At 42.0% G+C, this 18222-nt stretch overlaps 1 protein-coding gene across 1 annotated transcript; it reads left to right on the forward strand.

Moving 5' to 3' along the window:
• The first annotated feature begins 117 nt into the window (after nt 1–117).
• Nucleotides 118–16048, forward strand: toporsa (topoisomerase I binding, arginine/serine-rich a). The gene is made up of 2 exons (XM_072588127.1): nt 118–364; nt 9041–16048. The coding sequence occupies exon 2, from the start codon at nt 9044–9046 to the stop codon at nt 12149–12151; it is 3108 nt and encodes a 1035-aa protein (XP_072444228.1). The 5' UTR covers nt 118–364; nt 9041–9043; the 3' UTR covers nt 12152–16048.
• The last annotated feature ends 2174 nt before the right edge of the window (nt 16049–18222 follow it).

The raw sequence follows: 18222 nt of genomic DNA on the forward strand, positions 1-18222 counted from the left end.
GTCCTCCGACGTCCCGGCGGCCAACGCGTGACGGTGAGCGGCGGAGGCGGGGGAAAGTTGTGGGTCCTCCGACGTCCCGGCGGCCAGTGCGATGCCGTCACTCACTGCGCTTGTGTGATGGTGTCACCCCCCTCACAGGCAGGGGCTTGTCGCCCGGACTCAGCCTGAGGGCTAGGGAGTGGGGCGGGCCTACGTGGGAATAAACCGAGCAAATGTTCGCGGTCGGATCCAGGAGGAAGAGGAGACGAAGGGGGGAATGGGATGCTGTAGCATTTAAGGAAAAGGGAAGAGAATAATCGCAGTTAAAATACCGTATAATTCGAGTGAAGTGTGTGGAAGATAGAGGAGTGTGCGGCTGCCGCAGGTAAGAGATCCGGGGAGGGGGTAACTGCCTAAATGCTGGGGCCAAGCGCAGGCCCAAGGTTAGCATCTCGATCTGTCACCGGAATGAGCAACCTGTGGAACAATTTGTGGATCTGCGAGATGACAGGCAGCAAAAACAAAACGATTCGAGGCCAGAGACTCTTAAACCGGAACCTGAGCCAGTGGCATTCAGCTCTGTGGAAGGGTCACTGGACCCGAAACGTTAGCTCCGACTTCTCTCCACGGATGCTGCCAGACCTGCTGAGCTTTTCCAATAATTCCTGTTTTCATTTCAGGAGGCTGGCACCTCCTTGCGTTATGGGGAGGTTGTGGTTCAATCCTGAAATTGAAGAGCCAGACAATTCTGGAAGCAACTCTTGCACAAAGGGTGGCGGAAGTGTGGAATCCTCTCCCTCAAAGCATAACTCTTGTATACATCTGTGACCATGATTGATTGGTGCTGGAAGTCGAGGGTTTAAGAGGCATAACCTAGGTAGCTGATTGGGGTTTTGCCATCATCTTATTGATGTTGTATAAAATCAGAAGTCACACAACACCAGGTTATAGTCCAGCAGGTTTAATTGGAAGCACTAGCTTTTGGAGTGCTGCTCCTTCATCAAGGGGTTGACCTGAGGGTGGATGAGGAACAACCGTTTAGATTTATTTGAAATCACAAGGCTTTGGAGTGTTGCTCCTTTGTCAGAGTTAATCACACGACACCAGGTTATAGTCCAACAGGTTTAATTGGAAGCACACTAGCTTTCGGAGCGTCGCTCCTTCAGGTGGTAGCAGAGGGCTCAATCCTAACACACAGAATTTATAGCAAAAATTTACAGTGTGATGTAACTAAAATTATACATTATACACAATCTTATATAGATCAATCAGATGCCCCTTCTGCCTTTTTGTCTCCAAAGCAAACAATCCAAACCTATCCAGCCTCTTTTCATAGCTAAAATGTACCATGCCTCCGGGCATCCTCATTGGGGAATCCGAGCAAAGGCCACGAAAATTGGATGAATGGGCACCGCACAACAATCAACAGACAGGAGTGTTCCCTCCCAGTTGGGAAACACTTCAGTGGTCCAGGACATTCGACCTCGGACCTTCGGGTGACCATCCTCCAAGGCGAACTTCGGGACAGGCAGCAGCGAAAAGTGGCTGAGCAGAGGCTGATAGCTAAGTTCGGCACCCATAGGGAGGGCCTCAACCGGGACCTTGGTTCATGTCACATTACAGGTGACCACCATTGCACTATACACACACACAGGTATTCCTACACACACACACAGACACCCACACACACCCTTACAGACACACATTGCATCCCCTCACAGTCCTAAGACATTTTGCACTCACTACACACACGCACACATACATTTTCTCACACTCACAACCCCCAACCCAGACAGACACAGGCACACAGACAGACAAAGACCCACATGCACACATATATTTTGTGGGGTGAATTTGTACTTGCAGAGTTACATTGTACTTTGCTCAAAAACTGCATGAATTCATGTAAAACTCCGTTACCTCACTTTTTAGATTAGAATCAATCTAAACATCATGGCATAGACAGAGAACATAGGGGGCTAACACCTTCAACATATTGTCTAACTATCACCATTGTTAACAGCTAACCCAAGAATGCAACTTTTTAAAAAAAAATTGTGATTTACACGTGAAAGAAGTGAAATTATAACGGTATTCTAACTGATGAAAGGCTTAACAGACAATCAGTTTTCCAATGTATAATTTCAGTTACGTCACACTGTAAATTTTTGCTATAAATTCTGTGTGTTAGGATTGAGCCCTCCATTACCACCTGATGAAGGAGCGACGCTCCGAAAGCTAACGTGCTTCCAATTAAACCTGTTGAACTATAACCTAGTGTTGAAAAATGTGTTGCTGGAAAAGCGCAGCAGGTCAGGCAGCATCCAAGGAGCAGGAGAATCGACATTTCGGGCTTGGCTTGTGCTCGAAACGTTGATTCTCTTGCTACTTGGATGCTGCCTGACCTGCTGCACTTTTCCAGCAACACATTTTTCAGCTCTGATCTCCAGCTTCTGATCTCCTCACTTTCTCCTATAACCTGGTGTTGTGTGATTTTTAACTTTGTACACCCCAGTCCAACACCGGCATCTCCAAATCATGTCTCCTTTGTCAGATGAAGTTATCTGTTGAAGGAGCAGCATTCTGAAAGCTTGTGATTGCAAATAAACCTGTTGGACTATAACCTGGTGTTGTGACTTCTGTCTTTGTCCACCCCAGTCCAAAACCAGTGCCTCCACATCATGAGGGATAGACCAGCCTCAGAGGGCAAATTAGTCTCCTTGTTCATAATGTTAGGAAGTTTGCAAAAGTGTTAAATTACTTTGCACCAGTTTTTCCCTCAGCTTCAGCTGGAAATCCACTTTTACTGCAATGTAAAAGTAACTAGATGTTCACAAGAAGATATTAAAAATGATCTGATGTATTCACTGAACAAACTGTCCTTTCAGCTCTGAAGTCTGCTTTTGATGACATAAAAGACTTTGTATGAAATATGTCTGGACAAAGCTCTAGGTTAGTGAACTCACATTCTCTAAATTGACAATGTCACAGAGATGTTACAAGGATGGCAAGTACAAGTAAAGGCAATACCTCAATGTAATTTGAAGTTACATTTGAGACAACATTAAGTAAACTACACATTTTGTATTTCACTTGTGGGATGTTGGCATTGCTTTATTGCTCATTTCTAGCTACCTTTGAATTGAGTGGCTTGCTGGGCCATCTCAAAATAGCAATTCAGAGTCAATCACATTGATGGTGTCTGGGATCACATGTAGGCAGACCAGGTGAGGATAGTAGATTTCCTTCTGTGAAGGACATTAGTGAGCCTGATGAGTTTTTTAAGATGATCAGCAATGGTTTCATGGTCATCAGTACATTCTTAATTCCGGATTTCTTTTTTTGGTGTTGAATTCAAATTCCACCATCTGCTGTAGCGGGATTTGAATCCATGTCCCCAGAACATTAACTGAGTTTCTAGTTTAATAGTCTGGCAATAGTATCATTAGGTCACTAGAAATCTGCATGCAGTGTCTATGCCTGTCAATAGGAGCTTCTGAAACATGAGAAAATACTAACTGATATCAGCATCCACACACCTGTTTAAAAAATATACTTAATTCATAAATTATCTTTAACTAAATACAACAAGTATTTTGACATTCCTCAGTAAGTTTCAATCCAGTTGCAACAACAAGGTATTTTCTCATCATGAGAGGAAACTATTTACATACCCATTAAGACTGTAAACATATCTTGAAACTTAATAGATCCTCCCGTCATTCTATTTTGGCCGAAAGACTGTGGTCAGTGCCTTGGCAGCAGCTGCCCAAGCTTTAGTGCATCCCTCAGCACATAGTCCTGGACCTTGGAATGTTCCAGTCTGCAGCTCTCCGTCAACTCTTTGCACTGGAAGACCAACAGGTTTTGAGTGTCTGTCACCAAGTTGGCCCTCCAGGTGCAGTCAGTGTTTGTCTTGGAAACCAGCCCATAGATCACAGAGATCTGCATCACAGGGCTGCCCGAGGTGAAACTTAACAAAAACTACTGCATCTCTCTTCAGACCTTGATTGCAAAGGCACCTTCCAGAAAGAGATTTATGGCAGCTTCCTCACTATCACAGCAGCTTTCAGGACATTTGGTAATGGACAGAGACTTGGTGTGCATTAAGGATCTGATGGGCAATACCCTTCTCATTGCCAGCCAGGCTAGATCTTGCTAGTTGTTGAAATGTTTTAATGATGAGATGACTTAAACCTTCCACATACTAATGGATTGAATGCAGTTCCCTTTTATTGATATTGTGACTGCACTGTGTATCTGTAGATTTCTGTTTGTCCTTTGGCCAGCTCTGTCCTGCACTAGAGCAGATGTGTTACTATTCTGCATCAAGATTTTGATTTTGAGGAGGATTGTGCCCATGCACTCATTGATTGAATGAGAATCCTGAAAAAAAATGGAGAGACAGATGTCCACAATTTTTAAATTCAGGCACTGTTTCCAGAAGGGAAATGTTTCTCATTGAAAGTTCACTGCACATCAGGTAAACTTCTCTTGAAGTCTTTCACTGATAACATTATCGACCAGAAACTTAAATATCTTTAAAACGTATTAAGCAAAAAATGTATGAAACTAAAATAAACACACTCTATCCTTTCTTAGTGAACAGCTGAATATGGTAATCTTGGGCAGAAATGAAATTCTAGAGTTCAAAGATTTGATCTGTCATACTAAAATATATCTGTTGTTGAGTTCTTATACTAGCAATCGCTATAATGTTTCACTCTAAATTAGTTCAATATTTCCAAACAAACCTCTTGTGTAGAACAATTGTATTCCCGATGAATCAGTGAGCAGTCAACACTTCTATAGGAAAGATCCAGCACCATATCATAAACACATTTAAACGTGGGTGCTTTATGTCAAAAGCATTTTTAGCCTTGTTTTTGGATGCCAGTTTTAATGTTTTGGCAATGCAACACCTGCCTTTGCATTCTTTGTTAATTAGTATGCATACAGTGCTTACATCTTAACTGATACTGCCCTGTGATTAGATTAGATTCGCTACAGTGTGGAAACTGGCCCTTTGGCCCAACAAGTCCACACCAACCCTCCGAAGAGTAACCCACCCAGACCATTTCCCTCTGACTAATGCACCTAACACAGTGGGCAGTTTCGCATGGGCAGTCCATCTGATCATCTTTGGACTGTGGGAGGAAACCGGAGCACCCGGAGGACACCCACGCATACATGAGAACGAGCAGACAGTCACCCAAAGATGGAATCGAACCCGGGTCCCTGGTGCTGTGAGGCAGCAGTGCTAATCACTGAGCCACCGTGCCGCCCCACTTAATTGATTGCTAGAAACAGTGAGTTGTGAGGAATTAGCTCTGTTTAAATAGAAATGTTTAAGGGGGCAGTGGGAGGGTAGGAGGAGAGAAGAGAGGAAAAACAATTGGAATGGAGGACTTAAAATATCATTTAGCTTATTTGTTCCTGTGCTGCTGTAAGTTGGAGAGGACTAAAAACGTGACAACCAACTACTTTGCCTTCTGAGCTGAAAGATTCTACACAATTGTGAGGATGAAATGAATGAATGTAGGCAGTTAACCCAACTGGTCTGACCTGATGTTTATGATCCAGATGCAATCTGCCACTCTACTAGATTTCACCCCATCAGTATATTCCTCTTTTATCTTTCTCACTTATTCATTTCTCTAGCTTCCCCATAGATACATCTTGCTAGTTGCTTCTACCAACCCTGTGGTTGAGAGTTCTACATTCTTATCACTCGCTGGGTAATTGAATAAATCACAAGATTGTTTCTTTGTGACTTTTTATAAATTATTGAAGCTTATAAACATTAAAAGTAGGCAAAGGTAAATTATGATTTCCACACTGGAAGCAATTCTTGACAGAGAAAGCACACTGAGAATTTTCCTATGGTGTAGATACTATATAAATGAGAGTTTTGTCATAGGATGTACTAATTGAATTTATCACAATACCAATATTACCAGAACACCTGGACTTCCAGCTATTCAAATTTTAAATCCAGTTGTCTGAGCTTGGCAGTGGTGCATGTATTGAGATCGAGCCCTACTATTCATTGTTGGTCAACTTATTGGTGATACTAAAAGATGGTACTGGGAGATAGAAGGACGGCCCTGACAAGATGATGGGACAGCTCTTCTACAGTTGAATTGAATTGAATTTATTTTATTGTCACATGTACCGAGGCACAGTGAAAAGTTTTGTCTTGCGAGCGATACAGGCAGATCACATAGTTAAGTAGCATAGATAAGTAAGTAATATGTAAACAGTGGCAAAAACAAAAACACAGGTACAGGCAAATGTTAAGAGTTTGAGAGTCCATTCAGTATTCTAACAACAGTAGGGTAGAAACTGTTATGAAACTGGCTGGTGCGTGTGTTCGGGCTTCTGTACTTTCTCCCCGATGGTAGACGTTGTAGAAAAGCATTACCAGGGTGGGATGGATCTTTGAGAATGTTGGCGGCCTTTCCTTGACAGCGGGCATGGTAGATGGATTTTATAGATGGGAGGTTGGCCTTTGTGATTGTCCAGGCCAAGGTTACCACTCACTCTAACCATCTCTGATCTTGAATGGTACAGTTACTGTACCAGGTAGTGATACATCCAGACAGAATGTCCTTGATGGCATTCCTATAAAAATTGGCAAAGGTATTCACCGTCATGCCAAACTTCCTCAGCTGCCTGAGGAAGAAGAGACATTGTTGGGCCTTTGTAACCAGTGCATCCACATGAAAAGTCCAAGAAAGCTTGTTGTGGATGACCACTTCCAGGAGCTTGACACTCTCCACTTGTTCCACCTCTGGGCTGTTAATGTGTAGGGGGGCATGAATAACATCCCTCCAAAAGTCAATAATGAGTTCCTTGGTTTTGCCGACATTGAGCTAGGTTGTTCTCAATGCACATTTTTCCAGGTCTTCCACCTCCCGTCGCCATCTGAGATTCAACTGACTATGGTGGTGTCACAGTACATAATAAGATAACTTGGATGTTAGAATTGTCTGCTTTCAACTGCTTTAGAAACTTTGAATGTAATGAAGAGAGAATGAAAATGCTACTGGTTTGACTTCTGGGCTGTTGCGACCAAACTAGAACATACAATCTTTTTGTGTTTGCATTAAACGTACTTCTTTATTTAAAGAAGAGTGGATTTAAAATGTTTCCTAATTTTATAGGATACTGAGCTATTTTGTGTGATATTGAAGACTGTGTTGGTTATTCCAAGTGGCATCGGATGGATTAAAGTCCATGTTGCAGTTTTACTTTCTGCAAAGAAATTTACTTTTACCATCATTTCAATCTGTATTGGCAAAATAAATATATATGCATCTCCATATCTGTTGCATTTTTATACACAATTGTTGGGATGTTGATATCACTGGCAATACCAGTATTTATTGTCCATTCTCTCTTTGCCCTGAAGGTTGTCGTGCTGCTTTCTTATCCCTGCTGTCCCTGCTTGTCCATACTCCGAGGATGCTGTTAAGCAGGATTTTGAGCCAGTAATGCTGAAAGAAGAGTAATATGCTTCCAAGTCAGAATGGTGTGAGATTTGTGGGAAAATGTGTGGGTGGTAGTGCTGCCATGCATCTTCAGCCATTAGAAGTCATAAGTTTGGGAAGTGCTGTCAAGCAACACTAACAAAACTGTAAAATCTAGTTTCAGTCTCAACCCGTGTCTGTGTGGGTTTCCTCCGGTTGTCTCCCACAATCCAAAGATGTGCAGGTCAGGTGAATTGGCCATGCTAAATTGCCCGTAGTGTCAGGTGCATTAGTCAGGGGTAAATGTAGGGGAATGGGGCTGGGTGAGTTGCTGTTTGGAGGGTCGGTGTAGACTTGTTGGGCCGATGGGCCTATTTCCACACTGTGGGAATCTAATCTATAAATTGAGCAGTTGTCAGTACCTAATACTGCAAGATGGAGAGTCACCTTAAAGAAAAGATCTGTCCATAAAAACATTGAGTGACCAGGTTATTATTTAATCTGGAGAGTTTCAGATCATCCAAGTTACCTTGAATAATGCAGAATATAAAACAGATACACAATGTAAAAGATGAGTAATTAATTAACAGCAAATTTCTGTTGAAAAGATCAGATTTTTAAAATTTCTAAACTGTTTTTGGATCAAACTTTCTAATCCTAGATTATTTCAAAATTTGTCAGCACAGAACTGTTGGCCCAAATGGTCCTAAGTTTAACACAAGCTTCTTTTGATCTCCATCTCATTCTATTAGCATTTCCTTCTGTTTCTTTCCTCCTAATGTATATCAATCTTCCCTTAATTATATATGCAAATTGCCTCCACCTCTGTCAGTGACAAGTTTTGCATTTCATTAGTCTATGGGTAAATAAGTTACTCCTAATAGTCAATAGTTTATTAATCTTATATTGATTATTCCTTGGTGTGGAATCTTCCACAAATGGAATCATCTACGCGAATACTGTGTCAAACTCATTCACTAACAACTATACAAGCCTTTTCAACTATTCCTGATGTGTGTAACCTCAGTTCTGACGTCAACCTTTAGATCATTCTTATAACAGTAATATTCTCCTGAATCATTCTGTGCTGTAGATAGTAGCATCTTACATGGTATATTTGACAAATTCAATCTGCCAAAGTGTTATCCAGATGGTGCCCAAAATTGGCTGTTCAAAGCCAAGGCAATATGTTTTATTTTAATATATAATGTATTTTAATTTTAATATATATTCTATATATTTTAATCCAGATCTTATTCAATTTTTTTAAAAATGAAGTAGGGTTAAAAAGTGGTTGCGCTTATGTTTGTACTTGTAGTTCCTAACAAACTAAGCTGTTTATCTCCACAGTATCTTGGGTTTAGATACGTAACAGTGGGAGAGTGAATTGCAGAACAAGGCATGCCAGGTCCCTCTCTTAAGATTTCTGGCTAAAGAGTGGCAGAGACCTGGGACCTGACTTCCAGCTTGTCTGTACCAGACATGGATAATTTAACCGGATTTTATTGGGAAAATGAGATCTGTCGTCAGCCTTTTGTTTCTATATCCATTTAGAAATTCTTCATTGGAATTTTTACTTTTGGTTTCAGATTATGGCATCTGCTACCGAAGATTTGAAGATGGAGAACCAGTTTTCACCAGATCCTGAAAGCAGCAAGATTCCACATGGAGTCAGGGCTGATGCATCACCTGATGCAAAATGCCCCATCTGTCTAGACAGATTTGACAACATGTCCTACATTGATCGCTGCTTTCACAAATTCTGCTTCCGCTGCATTCAGGAATGGTCACGAAATAAAGCTGAATGTCCCCTGTGCAAACAACCTTTTAACTCCATTTTCCACAGTGTGCGGACTGAAAATGATTTTCAGGAGTATGTACTGAAGGCAACAGAGAATGGCTCATTTGCCAGTCCAGGTGGGCAGAGGTTTAGATACCGAACAACGCTGACGCGCGAACGTCGCAGCACCCGCCAACCTCGAAGGTCCCCTGTTCTTCCTGAATTGCCTGACAACGGAGTGGTATTTGAAGGATTTGGAAGGCAGCCCCGGATGTATCAGGGACACAGCTTGCGTCGAATGATGCAGCGAATGAGCGCCCGGAGGAGAGCACAGTCTGAGGGAAGATCCACACGCCAGGTGCAAGAACAAGAGATGATCCGTTTTAGACGGGAGTTGTACCGATCGGGCTTGAGGGTAAGGAATGTCCAGGATGGAGGTCGGTATCGAGATATTTCTGCCGAATTTTTCCGGCGCAATGCAGCCTGTCTTCACCGGTTAATGCCGTGGTTAAAACGGGAGCTCTGTGTCTTGTTTGGCTCCCATGGCTCTGTTGTCAATATTGTGCAACACATCATCATGTCTAACATTGTTCGATATGACATGGAAAGCGAGGCATTTCAGGAAGAACTCCGGCCTTTTTTACTCAGCCGCACAGATCATTTCTTGCATGAGTTCATAAGCTTTGCACGGGCACCATTCAACATGGAATCGTATGATCAGAGGGCAAACTATGACTGTCCAGCTCCATCCTATGAGGAAGAAAGTGACTCTGATTTGTCTGTGATCACAATCTCCCCTGACACCGCTCAGGCTCAGGAAGAAGACAGACCCACTCCCAATTCTTCAGAGTTAGCACTTGGCTTAAGTCAGGCGACATGGGATGACGAAACACCGGGCCCTTCTTATTCAGTGACAGAGACAGTGGAGTCAGCTAACTCCTCACCTGGTGAAACGTCTGTTGTTTCTGAAGAGACACCACCACAGCCTGGATCTTCATTGCTTACAGCATCAATTAAAACTGATCCAGGCACAAATGAAGAGGGGTCAGTCCGTTCCATCGATGACTGCCTAATAGTTGGTTACGTAAAGCCTTTAGCTGAAAGAACTCCTGAACTAATTGAGCTAAGTTCAGACTCTGATGCTTCCATTCAAGCCACAAGCACTGAGGTTGCTGAACAACCTGTACATATACGATTCCACAGCACCAGCAGTTTGTCTTCATCAACTAGATCATCATCAACTAGATCATCCACATCCAGGGAGCGATTGAAAAGAAAGAAGTTGAAACACAAAAAGAGCAACAAATCAAAAAGAGATAAGCACCACAGTCGTAAGAAGAGTTCCCATTCTAAGGGCAGTGCATCACGTTCGAGCAGGCACAGAGAAAGGACATTGAGCAGAGTTCGAGGCAGTTCAAAGGATCGATCCAGAATTCGATCACTTAGTAGAGATAAGCATGATCTTCGGAGGCCCGAGCAGTCAAGCACCAGGGATAGAACCATGGTGACTTACTCTTACAGTAGAAGTGAACATCGAGCTAAAGACTGGAATAGAAGAGAGAGGGCCAGATCAGGTAGCAGAGAGCCCCGTGCTCATCAAATTCAAGATAGAAGGCGATCAAGGAACCGAGAGAGGGCATCATTCACCAGAAGTCGGACGAGATCACAGAACAGTGACTGTGTTGCTTACAGGCATAGAGCCAGGTCACGTTCTTGGAGCAGAGGTTATCCTGCTCCGAGAGACAGACAGAGGTCCAGAAGTCGGGAGAGGACGTACAGCTATATGAGGGAATATCAGGAAAGAAACAGGGCTTTCTCCTATCAGTGGGAAAGATATAGTTATCACAGTAGAAGGAATGATGGCTATGAATCTGCAACTCGAACCAGAACTCATCACAGGAGAGGGTCACCATGTTCAGATTATAGAATTCGATCCAGTTCCGAAAGTACAAGTTTCAGGAGTCCAAGTAGCCATAGAGACGATATCTATTACCAATACGGAAGTTATCGATCAAGAAGCCCATCTAGTACCCGATCTAGAACCACGTCTGGTAGGACCGATAAGATTAGGCAAGAGAAACCTGGGGGCAAACGGAAATATAAGACTCATTATTTGGAAAGTTTCTCCAGCAAAGAGATGAAAAATGCAAGTTTGCAAGTTGCTAATTTATCATCAGAAATTCATATGCTGCCCAGACAGGAGGGTAGCTCCCCTGGCCCTCTTTCACAGTGTAGCAGTAACTCGAAGAGTAGTTCAGTGTTACTTGAGAGTACACTAGGCAGCGAACCAAAGTTCAAAAAACATAAGGAGAAAAAAAGAAGCGCAAGTGTGGAAATAGTGTACGAGGGAAAGGTAACAGATGCAAGTCGGCACCATAAGAGGAAAAAGAAACACAAAAAGAAACAGAAAAGGGAAAAGAGCAGCGAGCAGACTGATACTGAACATCATTCACCCCTTGTCATAACCATTGAAAGTGATAGTGACGTGATTGTTTCAAGTATGGAAGATGGTAATAGCACTTCTGTCACAACTACTAACCTTCTCACAGGTAACAGTTTTGAACTTGACGAGAAACATGTTCTCAGGACAATGGAATCTCCCGACACAACTCCAAACATTTTCTTGAATCGCACAAACACAGACTCTTTGGATGTGTGCAGAGTCTCCCCAGATTCTGATCATAGTCCACCAAATCCACATGAACAGACTTACTTTGACCAAGAAGATGTCAATCCAGTGACTGATACTGACAGTCATCAGAATTTCAAAGGGGAAGAACAAGAATATGAGCAACATTGCTCTTCACCAAGTAGAACCCTTCCTAAAAACTCTTCAGACAGACCACCTTTGATACTGAAAATTCCAAAGAGGTTCATTAACAGCACCAACTTATTTAACCGTCCGACGGAAAATGCTTGAAAATTGTTTCTCGGCTCTAAGTTGGTTTGAAAACTTCCTGGTCTCCATTCCCTAAACCTCCGCCCCCGCCCCCATCCAACAACCACTTACCACGTCCCCTCCACCCAGGGAATATTATCAGATTCTTTCAGTAGCACCAAGAGGATTACTAAGTGTGTGATCATCAAGGTGGCTTCCTACATACAAATTTTTTTTCAAGAAGAACTTCGTGACAAGACCAGTAACAGTGGACAGATCAATCGTGTTTGTAGATGTTGCTTAACAATACCATGAAAATGTAGATTCCTATACAGGATCTATCCATTGGAAATTTTATAAATATGATGTATTAAGGTGGGATTTGACAAGATGTGTGGGTTTATCTATTCAAGTACATCAGAGGTTCCTTTTCATCTGACTTTATCATTGCCAAAAATACAGCACATAAACTTACGTTTTACTGTTCTAGGTTGTCATGAATCACATAATACATGGAAGGGAAGACTCGGAGAGATTAAAGAAACTTGCACTTCTGTAAATAATTTTACTTGAACGTTCTAAAACAGTTGCCAAATATATAGATCAAAATTGGCAATTGGGTTGGCAATAATTTTTAAAAAGTTCATTTTGAGAACAGGTTTGAACAAATGTTTAGTTTTCTTTTTGCTGAAGCTTGTGCTCATCCCAACGAGGACTATTTCCTTGGGAAATGAAATTCTTTCATGCTCCCTTGGTGGCACTCTTGGATAAAAGGCCTTTTGCTGCACTAGCAATCACAAATCGATGTGGCTAACAGTTGTGTTCCTTGCCCTTAGGAGCTGGTTTCTCCCAATTTTTACACAGGATATCAATTTCCATTAACATTCTATCACCCTGATTGAAGCTTTCAGCAAACTAGAATGATGTCATGTGATGGTAGAAGGAGGGCTGTCAGTTTAAGGCAGTTCAACCTTTTCTACTTCCAGGTCAATGTTCTTGATAATTCAGTTTGTTAGAACAGTGCATTTTCAAAACATTGAGAATATAGTAAGTGTGCACAATGTCCTGTAATTTGCAGGAAATGTATTTTTATGTTTGATAGTTTTTTTTTTAGAGTGTGTTGTGAAATGTTGTAAAGAGGCTGTTAGATAAACCTACCTGCAGTATAGTTAAAATTTTCAGTTTGTCTGTCTTTATCAAATGATTCATCCCTACAGGGGATCCACAATTTCTGAACATCAGGCTAACGAACACGATCCCATACATGATTCTAAAATTTAAAGACCTGACAAACAAACATTTCCTGTATTTGCAATGGCTGCTTTCCACTGTCCCAAATTGTGCTCCAGCTTTCCAGAACGGAACACTTTGCAACTCCGGGACTGCCTGTACTTTTAAGTGATTGCCTGCAGTTTTCCTTACATTATAGCAGTGACTTGCCTACCTGAATTGACCTTGCACAGAGATGGTTCATATGTGAGCGCTGAATGGCAGCCTCTGTGCTTGTCACCATTCTAAATGTATTTTGGCTTTGGAGCACTTTGGGAGATCTTGGGTCATGTCAAGTGTTACTGGAACGCAATTCTTAGTTTCACTCCCATGTGAATTCATCAAGATAGGCCTCATAGAAGATAATGAGTAAAAGTCTATAGTCCATTACTGTCAGATGACCTATCCTGAAATGTACTAAATGTCCTTATATTGAAAAAGATAAAAAGCCACCACCACCACCACATCACTAGATTTAGTCAGTTAAATCACCACCAGTCTGTTAGATTGACCTCCAGCAAGTCCTTTGCATTTTTAGCTACAAATCAGTGTAGTCACATGGTGTGCAGGGTGTTCTAGCTAGTTGGATAAAGAACTGGCTGAGCAACAGGAGACAGAGTAGTAGTCGAAGGAGAAAGGTGACCAGTGGTGTTCCACAGGGATCAGTGCTGGGATCACTGTTGTTTGTGATATACATAAATGATCTGGAAGAGGGCATTGGTAGTCTCATCTGTAAGTTTGCAGATGATACAAAGATTAGTGGAGTAGCAGAAAACATAGGGGACTATCAAAGAATACAGGAGAATTGGGCATAGAAGTGGCAGATGGAATTCAACCCAGGCAAATTAGACCTTTGGAAGGTCTAATTCTAGAGCGAACTATACTGTAAACAGAAGAGCCTTGGGCAAAGTTGATGAGCAGAGAGATCTGGGAGTTCAGGTCCATTGTACCCTAAAGGTAGCTGCACAGGTGGATAGAGTGGTCAAGAAGGCATATGGTATGCTTGCCTTCGGATAGGGTATTGAGTATAAGAGTTGGCAGGTTTTGCTAACATTGTACAAGACTTTGGTTTGGCTCCATTTAGAATACTGTGTACAGTTCTGGTTGCCACATTACCAAAAAGATGTGGATGTATTGGAGAGGGTGCAGAGAAGGTTTATGAGGATATTGCCTGGTATGGAAGGTGCTAGCTACGATGAAAGGCTGAGTAGGTTAGGATTGTTTTCATTAGAAAGAAGGAGATTGAGGGGGGACCTGATTGAGATCTTCAAAATCATGAAGGGTATAGACAGGGTGGATAGAGATAAGCATTTTCCCAGGGTGAGGAATTCAATAATGAGAGGTCATGCGTAGAAAGTGAGAGGAGAAATATTTAAGGGGGATACATGCGGAAAATACTTTACACAGAGGGTGGTAGGTGCCTGGATCGCATTGCCAGCAGAGGTAGTAGAGACAGTCATGGTAGATTCATTTTAAGGTGCATCTGAGCAGAGGCATGAGTAGGTGGGGAGCAGAGGGATACAGATCCTTAGGAATTGGGCGATAGGTTTAGACAGTGGCTTTGGATTGGCACAGGTTGGGGGGTCGTGAAGGGCCTGTTCCTTGGCTGTAAATTTTCTTCGTTCTTTGTATGCTTGAGTATTGAACAATGTAAGAAAGTTCTTAAACAATCACTGGGAGTGATTGTAACAGACGCAAGCACTCCAGTAAATCTGATTAAAACTCTATATGGAGTGGATGAGAAAATATTAGATTTTTAAGTGAAACTTAGAAAGAACATGACAGAGAAGGAATAAAAGGATGTGGTGAGTTGAGGTGAGCAATGAGGAAAGGGGCTCATGTGGAGTATAAACACTGGCATGACCCATTTGAGTCAGCCTATTTCTCTACTGGAACTGGAGCACTGGCACTTTGAAGAAAGTTTAGGACTACCGAAGGGACATTGATGGCATCTGCATGCAAATCTGAATAACATGGAGAAATCTCATCTGTGAGATTTGCCTCAAAATGCAGATAGTAGCTGCAAAATAATATTCTCTGATATGCTTTCTGTTTTGGAGTAACACGCAATGTAAGACTCCAACACGTCATGTATGTTATTCCTCTACCTGAATCTCCTCCCACTATATTTATTTCATCCCACCTTATCAACATGACTTTCAAAATCGCCATCATGTTCTTATCCAATGTACCTATAAATGAATTTTTGTTATTAAGCTCTACCATTCCATTTACTAGCATATTCCACATTCTCACCACTTCTTAAATAATGCTTCTTTATTCATTGTATTCACTAGTTATCTTATTAATGGAACTCTAGTTTTAACCACATGGGAGGTAGTGTCACTGGCCTGGTAATCCAGAGGTCCTGTCCAAAAGTCTGGAAACTTGGGTTCAAATTCCTGTCGAATTTAAATACATTTAATAAATATGGAATAATTAAAAACCCATTTGCTTTACCAATGGGAAGAAAATCTGTGGCCTTGCCAGCTATGTCTGCATCCCATGAAAGAATTCAAAAAAGTAGAAACATCTTCTCCAAGTCTGACCTAGAAAGCCTCCTTGTTGTGGTTCTGTTAGCTGAGCTGGGAATTTGTGTTGCAGACGTTTTGTCCCCTGTCTAGGTGACATCCTCAGTGCTTGGGAGCCTCCTGTGAAGCGCTTCTGTGATGTTTCCTCTGGCATTTATAGTGATTTGTATCTGCTGCTTCCGGTTGTCAGTTCCAGCTGTCCGCTGCAGTGGCCGGTATATTGGATCCAGGTCGATGTGCTTATTGATTGAATCTGTGGATGAATGCCATGCCTCTAGGAATTCCCTGACTGTTCTCTGTTTGGCTTGTCCTATAATAGTAGTGTTGTCCCAGTCGAACTCATGTTGCTTGTCATCTGAGTGTGTGGCTACTAAGGATAGCTGGTCGTGTCATTTCGTGCAGCGGACAGTTGGAACTGACAACTGGAAGCAGCAGATACAAATCACTATAAATGCCAGAGGAAACATCACAGAAACGCTTCATAGGAGGCTCCCAAGCACTGAGGATGTCACCGAGACAGGAGACAAAACGTCTGCAACACAAATTCCCAGCTCGGCGAACAGAACCACAACAACGAGCACCCGAGCTACAAATCTTCTCACAAACTTTGAAAGCCCCCTTCTTTGAGCCTTCATTTTTCCAGAGCAAAAGGAATTCCAGCCAATTCAGCCTTCCTGATCCTGTTGCTATAAACTCCAAGTTCTGGTATCATCCTTATAAATAGTAGGGAATTCAACAATAAATAGAAATGGTTGGCAATTTACTATGAAACAAAACATAAGTAATTTGAAGTCATATCAAAACCAGAGGTACTGGAACCAGGTAGAAATGGACTTCACCACACTGAGTGTAACAAGAAAGTTCACCTGGTGAAGTGCAATGAATCAATTAAATGTTGAGGACAAGAAGATAACTGGGTTCCAATCAAAACTGATCATTGTGTGGAAGCTGGATATCAATATTATCATTTTGGAGAAAGGTAAGTTTAAAAAAAAACAACCTTCAGAGGTAGTGGCAGGAGGTAAAGGACAGGAAAGCTATATTTATACTATACACTAAATGCATTTTTTTAAAACATAAGGAATACTTTGTTCCTACAGCCAATAAATTGATTTTATAGATCCCATAAACAGCACTAAAATAATGACCAGTTAGCATTGGTTGAAGGACAAATGAAAGTTAGGAGAACATCTCCTGCAGTCATACAGCCCTTCAGTCCAACCAGTTCATGCTGACCATAATCCCAAATTAAACTAGCTCCACCTGCCTGCACTTGGCCCATATCCTTCCAAACATTAAGGGCGGTACAGTGGCTCAGTATTTAACACTGCTGCTTTACAAGCCCAGGGGACCCGGGTTCAATTCCAGCCTTGGGCAACTGTGTGGAATTTGCACATTCTCCCCGTGTTTGCTTGGGTTCCCTCTGGGTGTGCCGGTTTCCTCTCAGTCCAAAGATGTGCAGGTTAGGTGGATCGTCCATGCTAAGTTGTCCATAGTGATCAGGGATGTGTGGGTTAGGTGCATTAGTCAGGGCAAATGTAAAGTAATGGGTTAGGGGGATTGGATCTGGGTGGGATACTCTTTAGAGGATGGGTGTAGACTTGTTGGGCCAAATGGCCTGATTACACACTGTAGGGATTCTCTGATATGTCTACTTATCTAAATGTCTTAAACATTGTAACTGTATTGCCATCTACCACTTTCTCTGGAAGTTCATTCCACACATTAATCACTGTGTAAAAACTTGCCCCTCATATCTTTTTTAAATCTTCCTCTCCTCACCTTAAAAATATGCCCCCTAGTCTTGAAATCCCCAATCTTAGCAAAACGCCACTTGCCATTCACCTTATCTATAGCCCTCATTATTTCATAAATCTCCATAAAGTCATCTTTCAACCTCCTATGCTCCAGTGAAAAAAAGAGTCCCAGATTATACAGCCTGCCCTTATAATTCAAACTCTCTCCATTTCTAGCAACATCTTGGTAAATCTCTTCTGAACCATCTCCAGTTTAATAATATCCTTCCTATAACTGGGAGACTAGAATTGGACATGGTACTCCAGAAGAGGCCTCACCAATGTCCTGAACAACCTCAATGTAACGCCCTATATCCTATACATAAAGGTGTGAGCAATGCAGGTGAGCGTGCTAAACGCCTTTTTAACCACCCTATCCAGCTGTGAAGCAAACTTCAAAGAATTCTGTACCTGAACCCCTAGGTCTTTCTGTTCTACAATACTGCCCAAGGCCCTACTTTTAATTGTATAAATCTTGTATTTGTTTGTTTTACCAAAATGCATTACCTTGCATTTA

Source organism: Chiloscyllium punctatum, chromosome 2 (genome assembly GCF_047496795.1).
Source record: "Chiloscyllium punctatum isolate Juve2018m chromosome 2, sChiPun1.3, whole genome shotgun sequence".
Classification (NCBI taxonomy): Eukaryota; Metazoa; Chordata; class Chondrichthyes; order Orectolobiformes; family Hemiscylliidae; genus Chiloscyllium; species Chiloscyllium punctatum.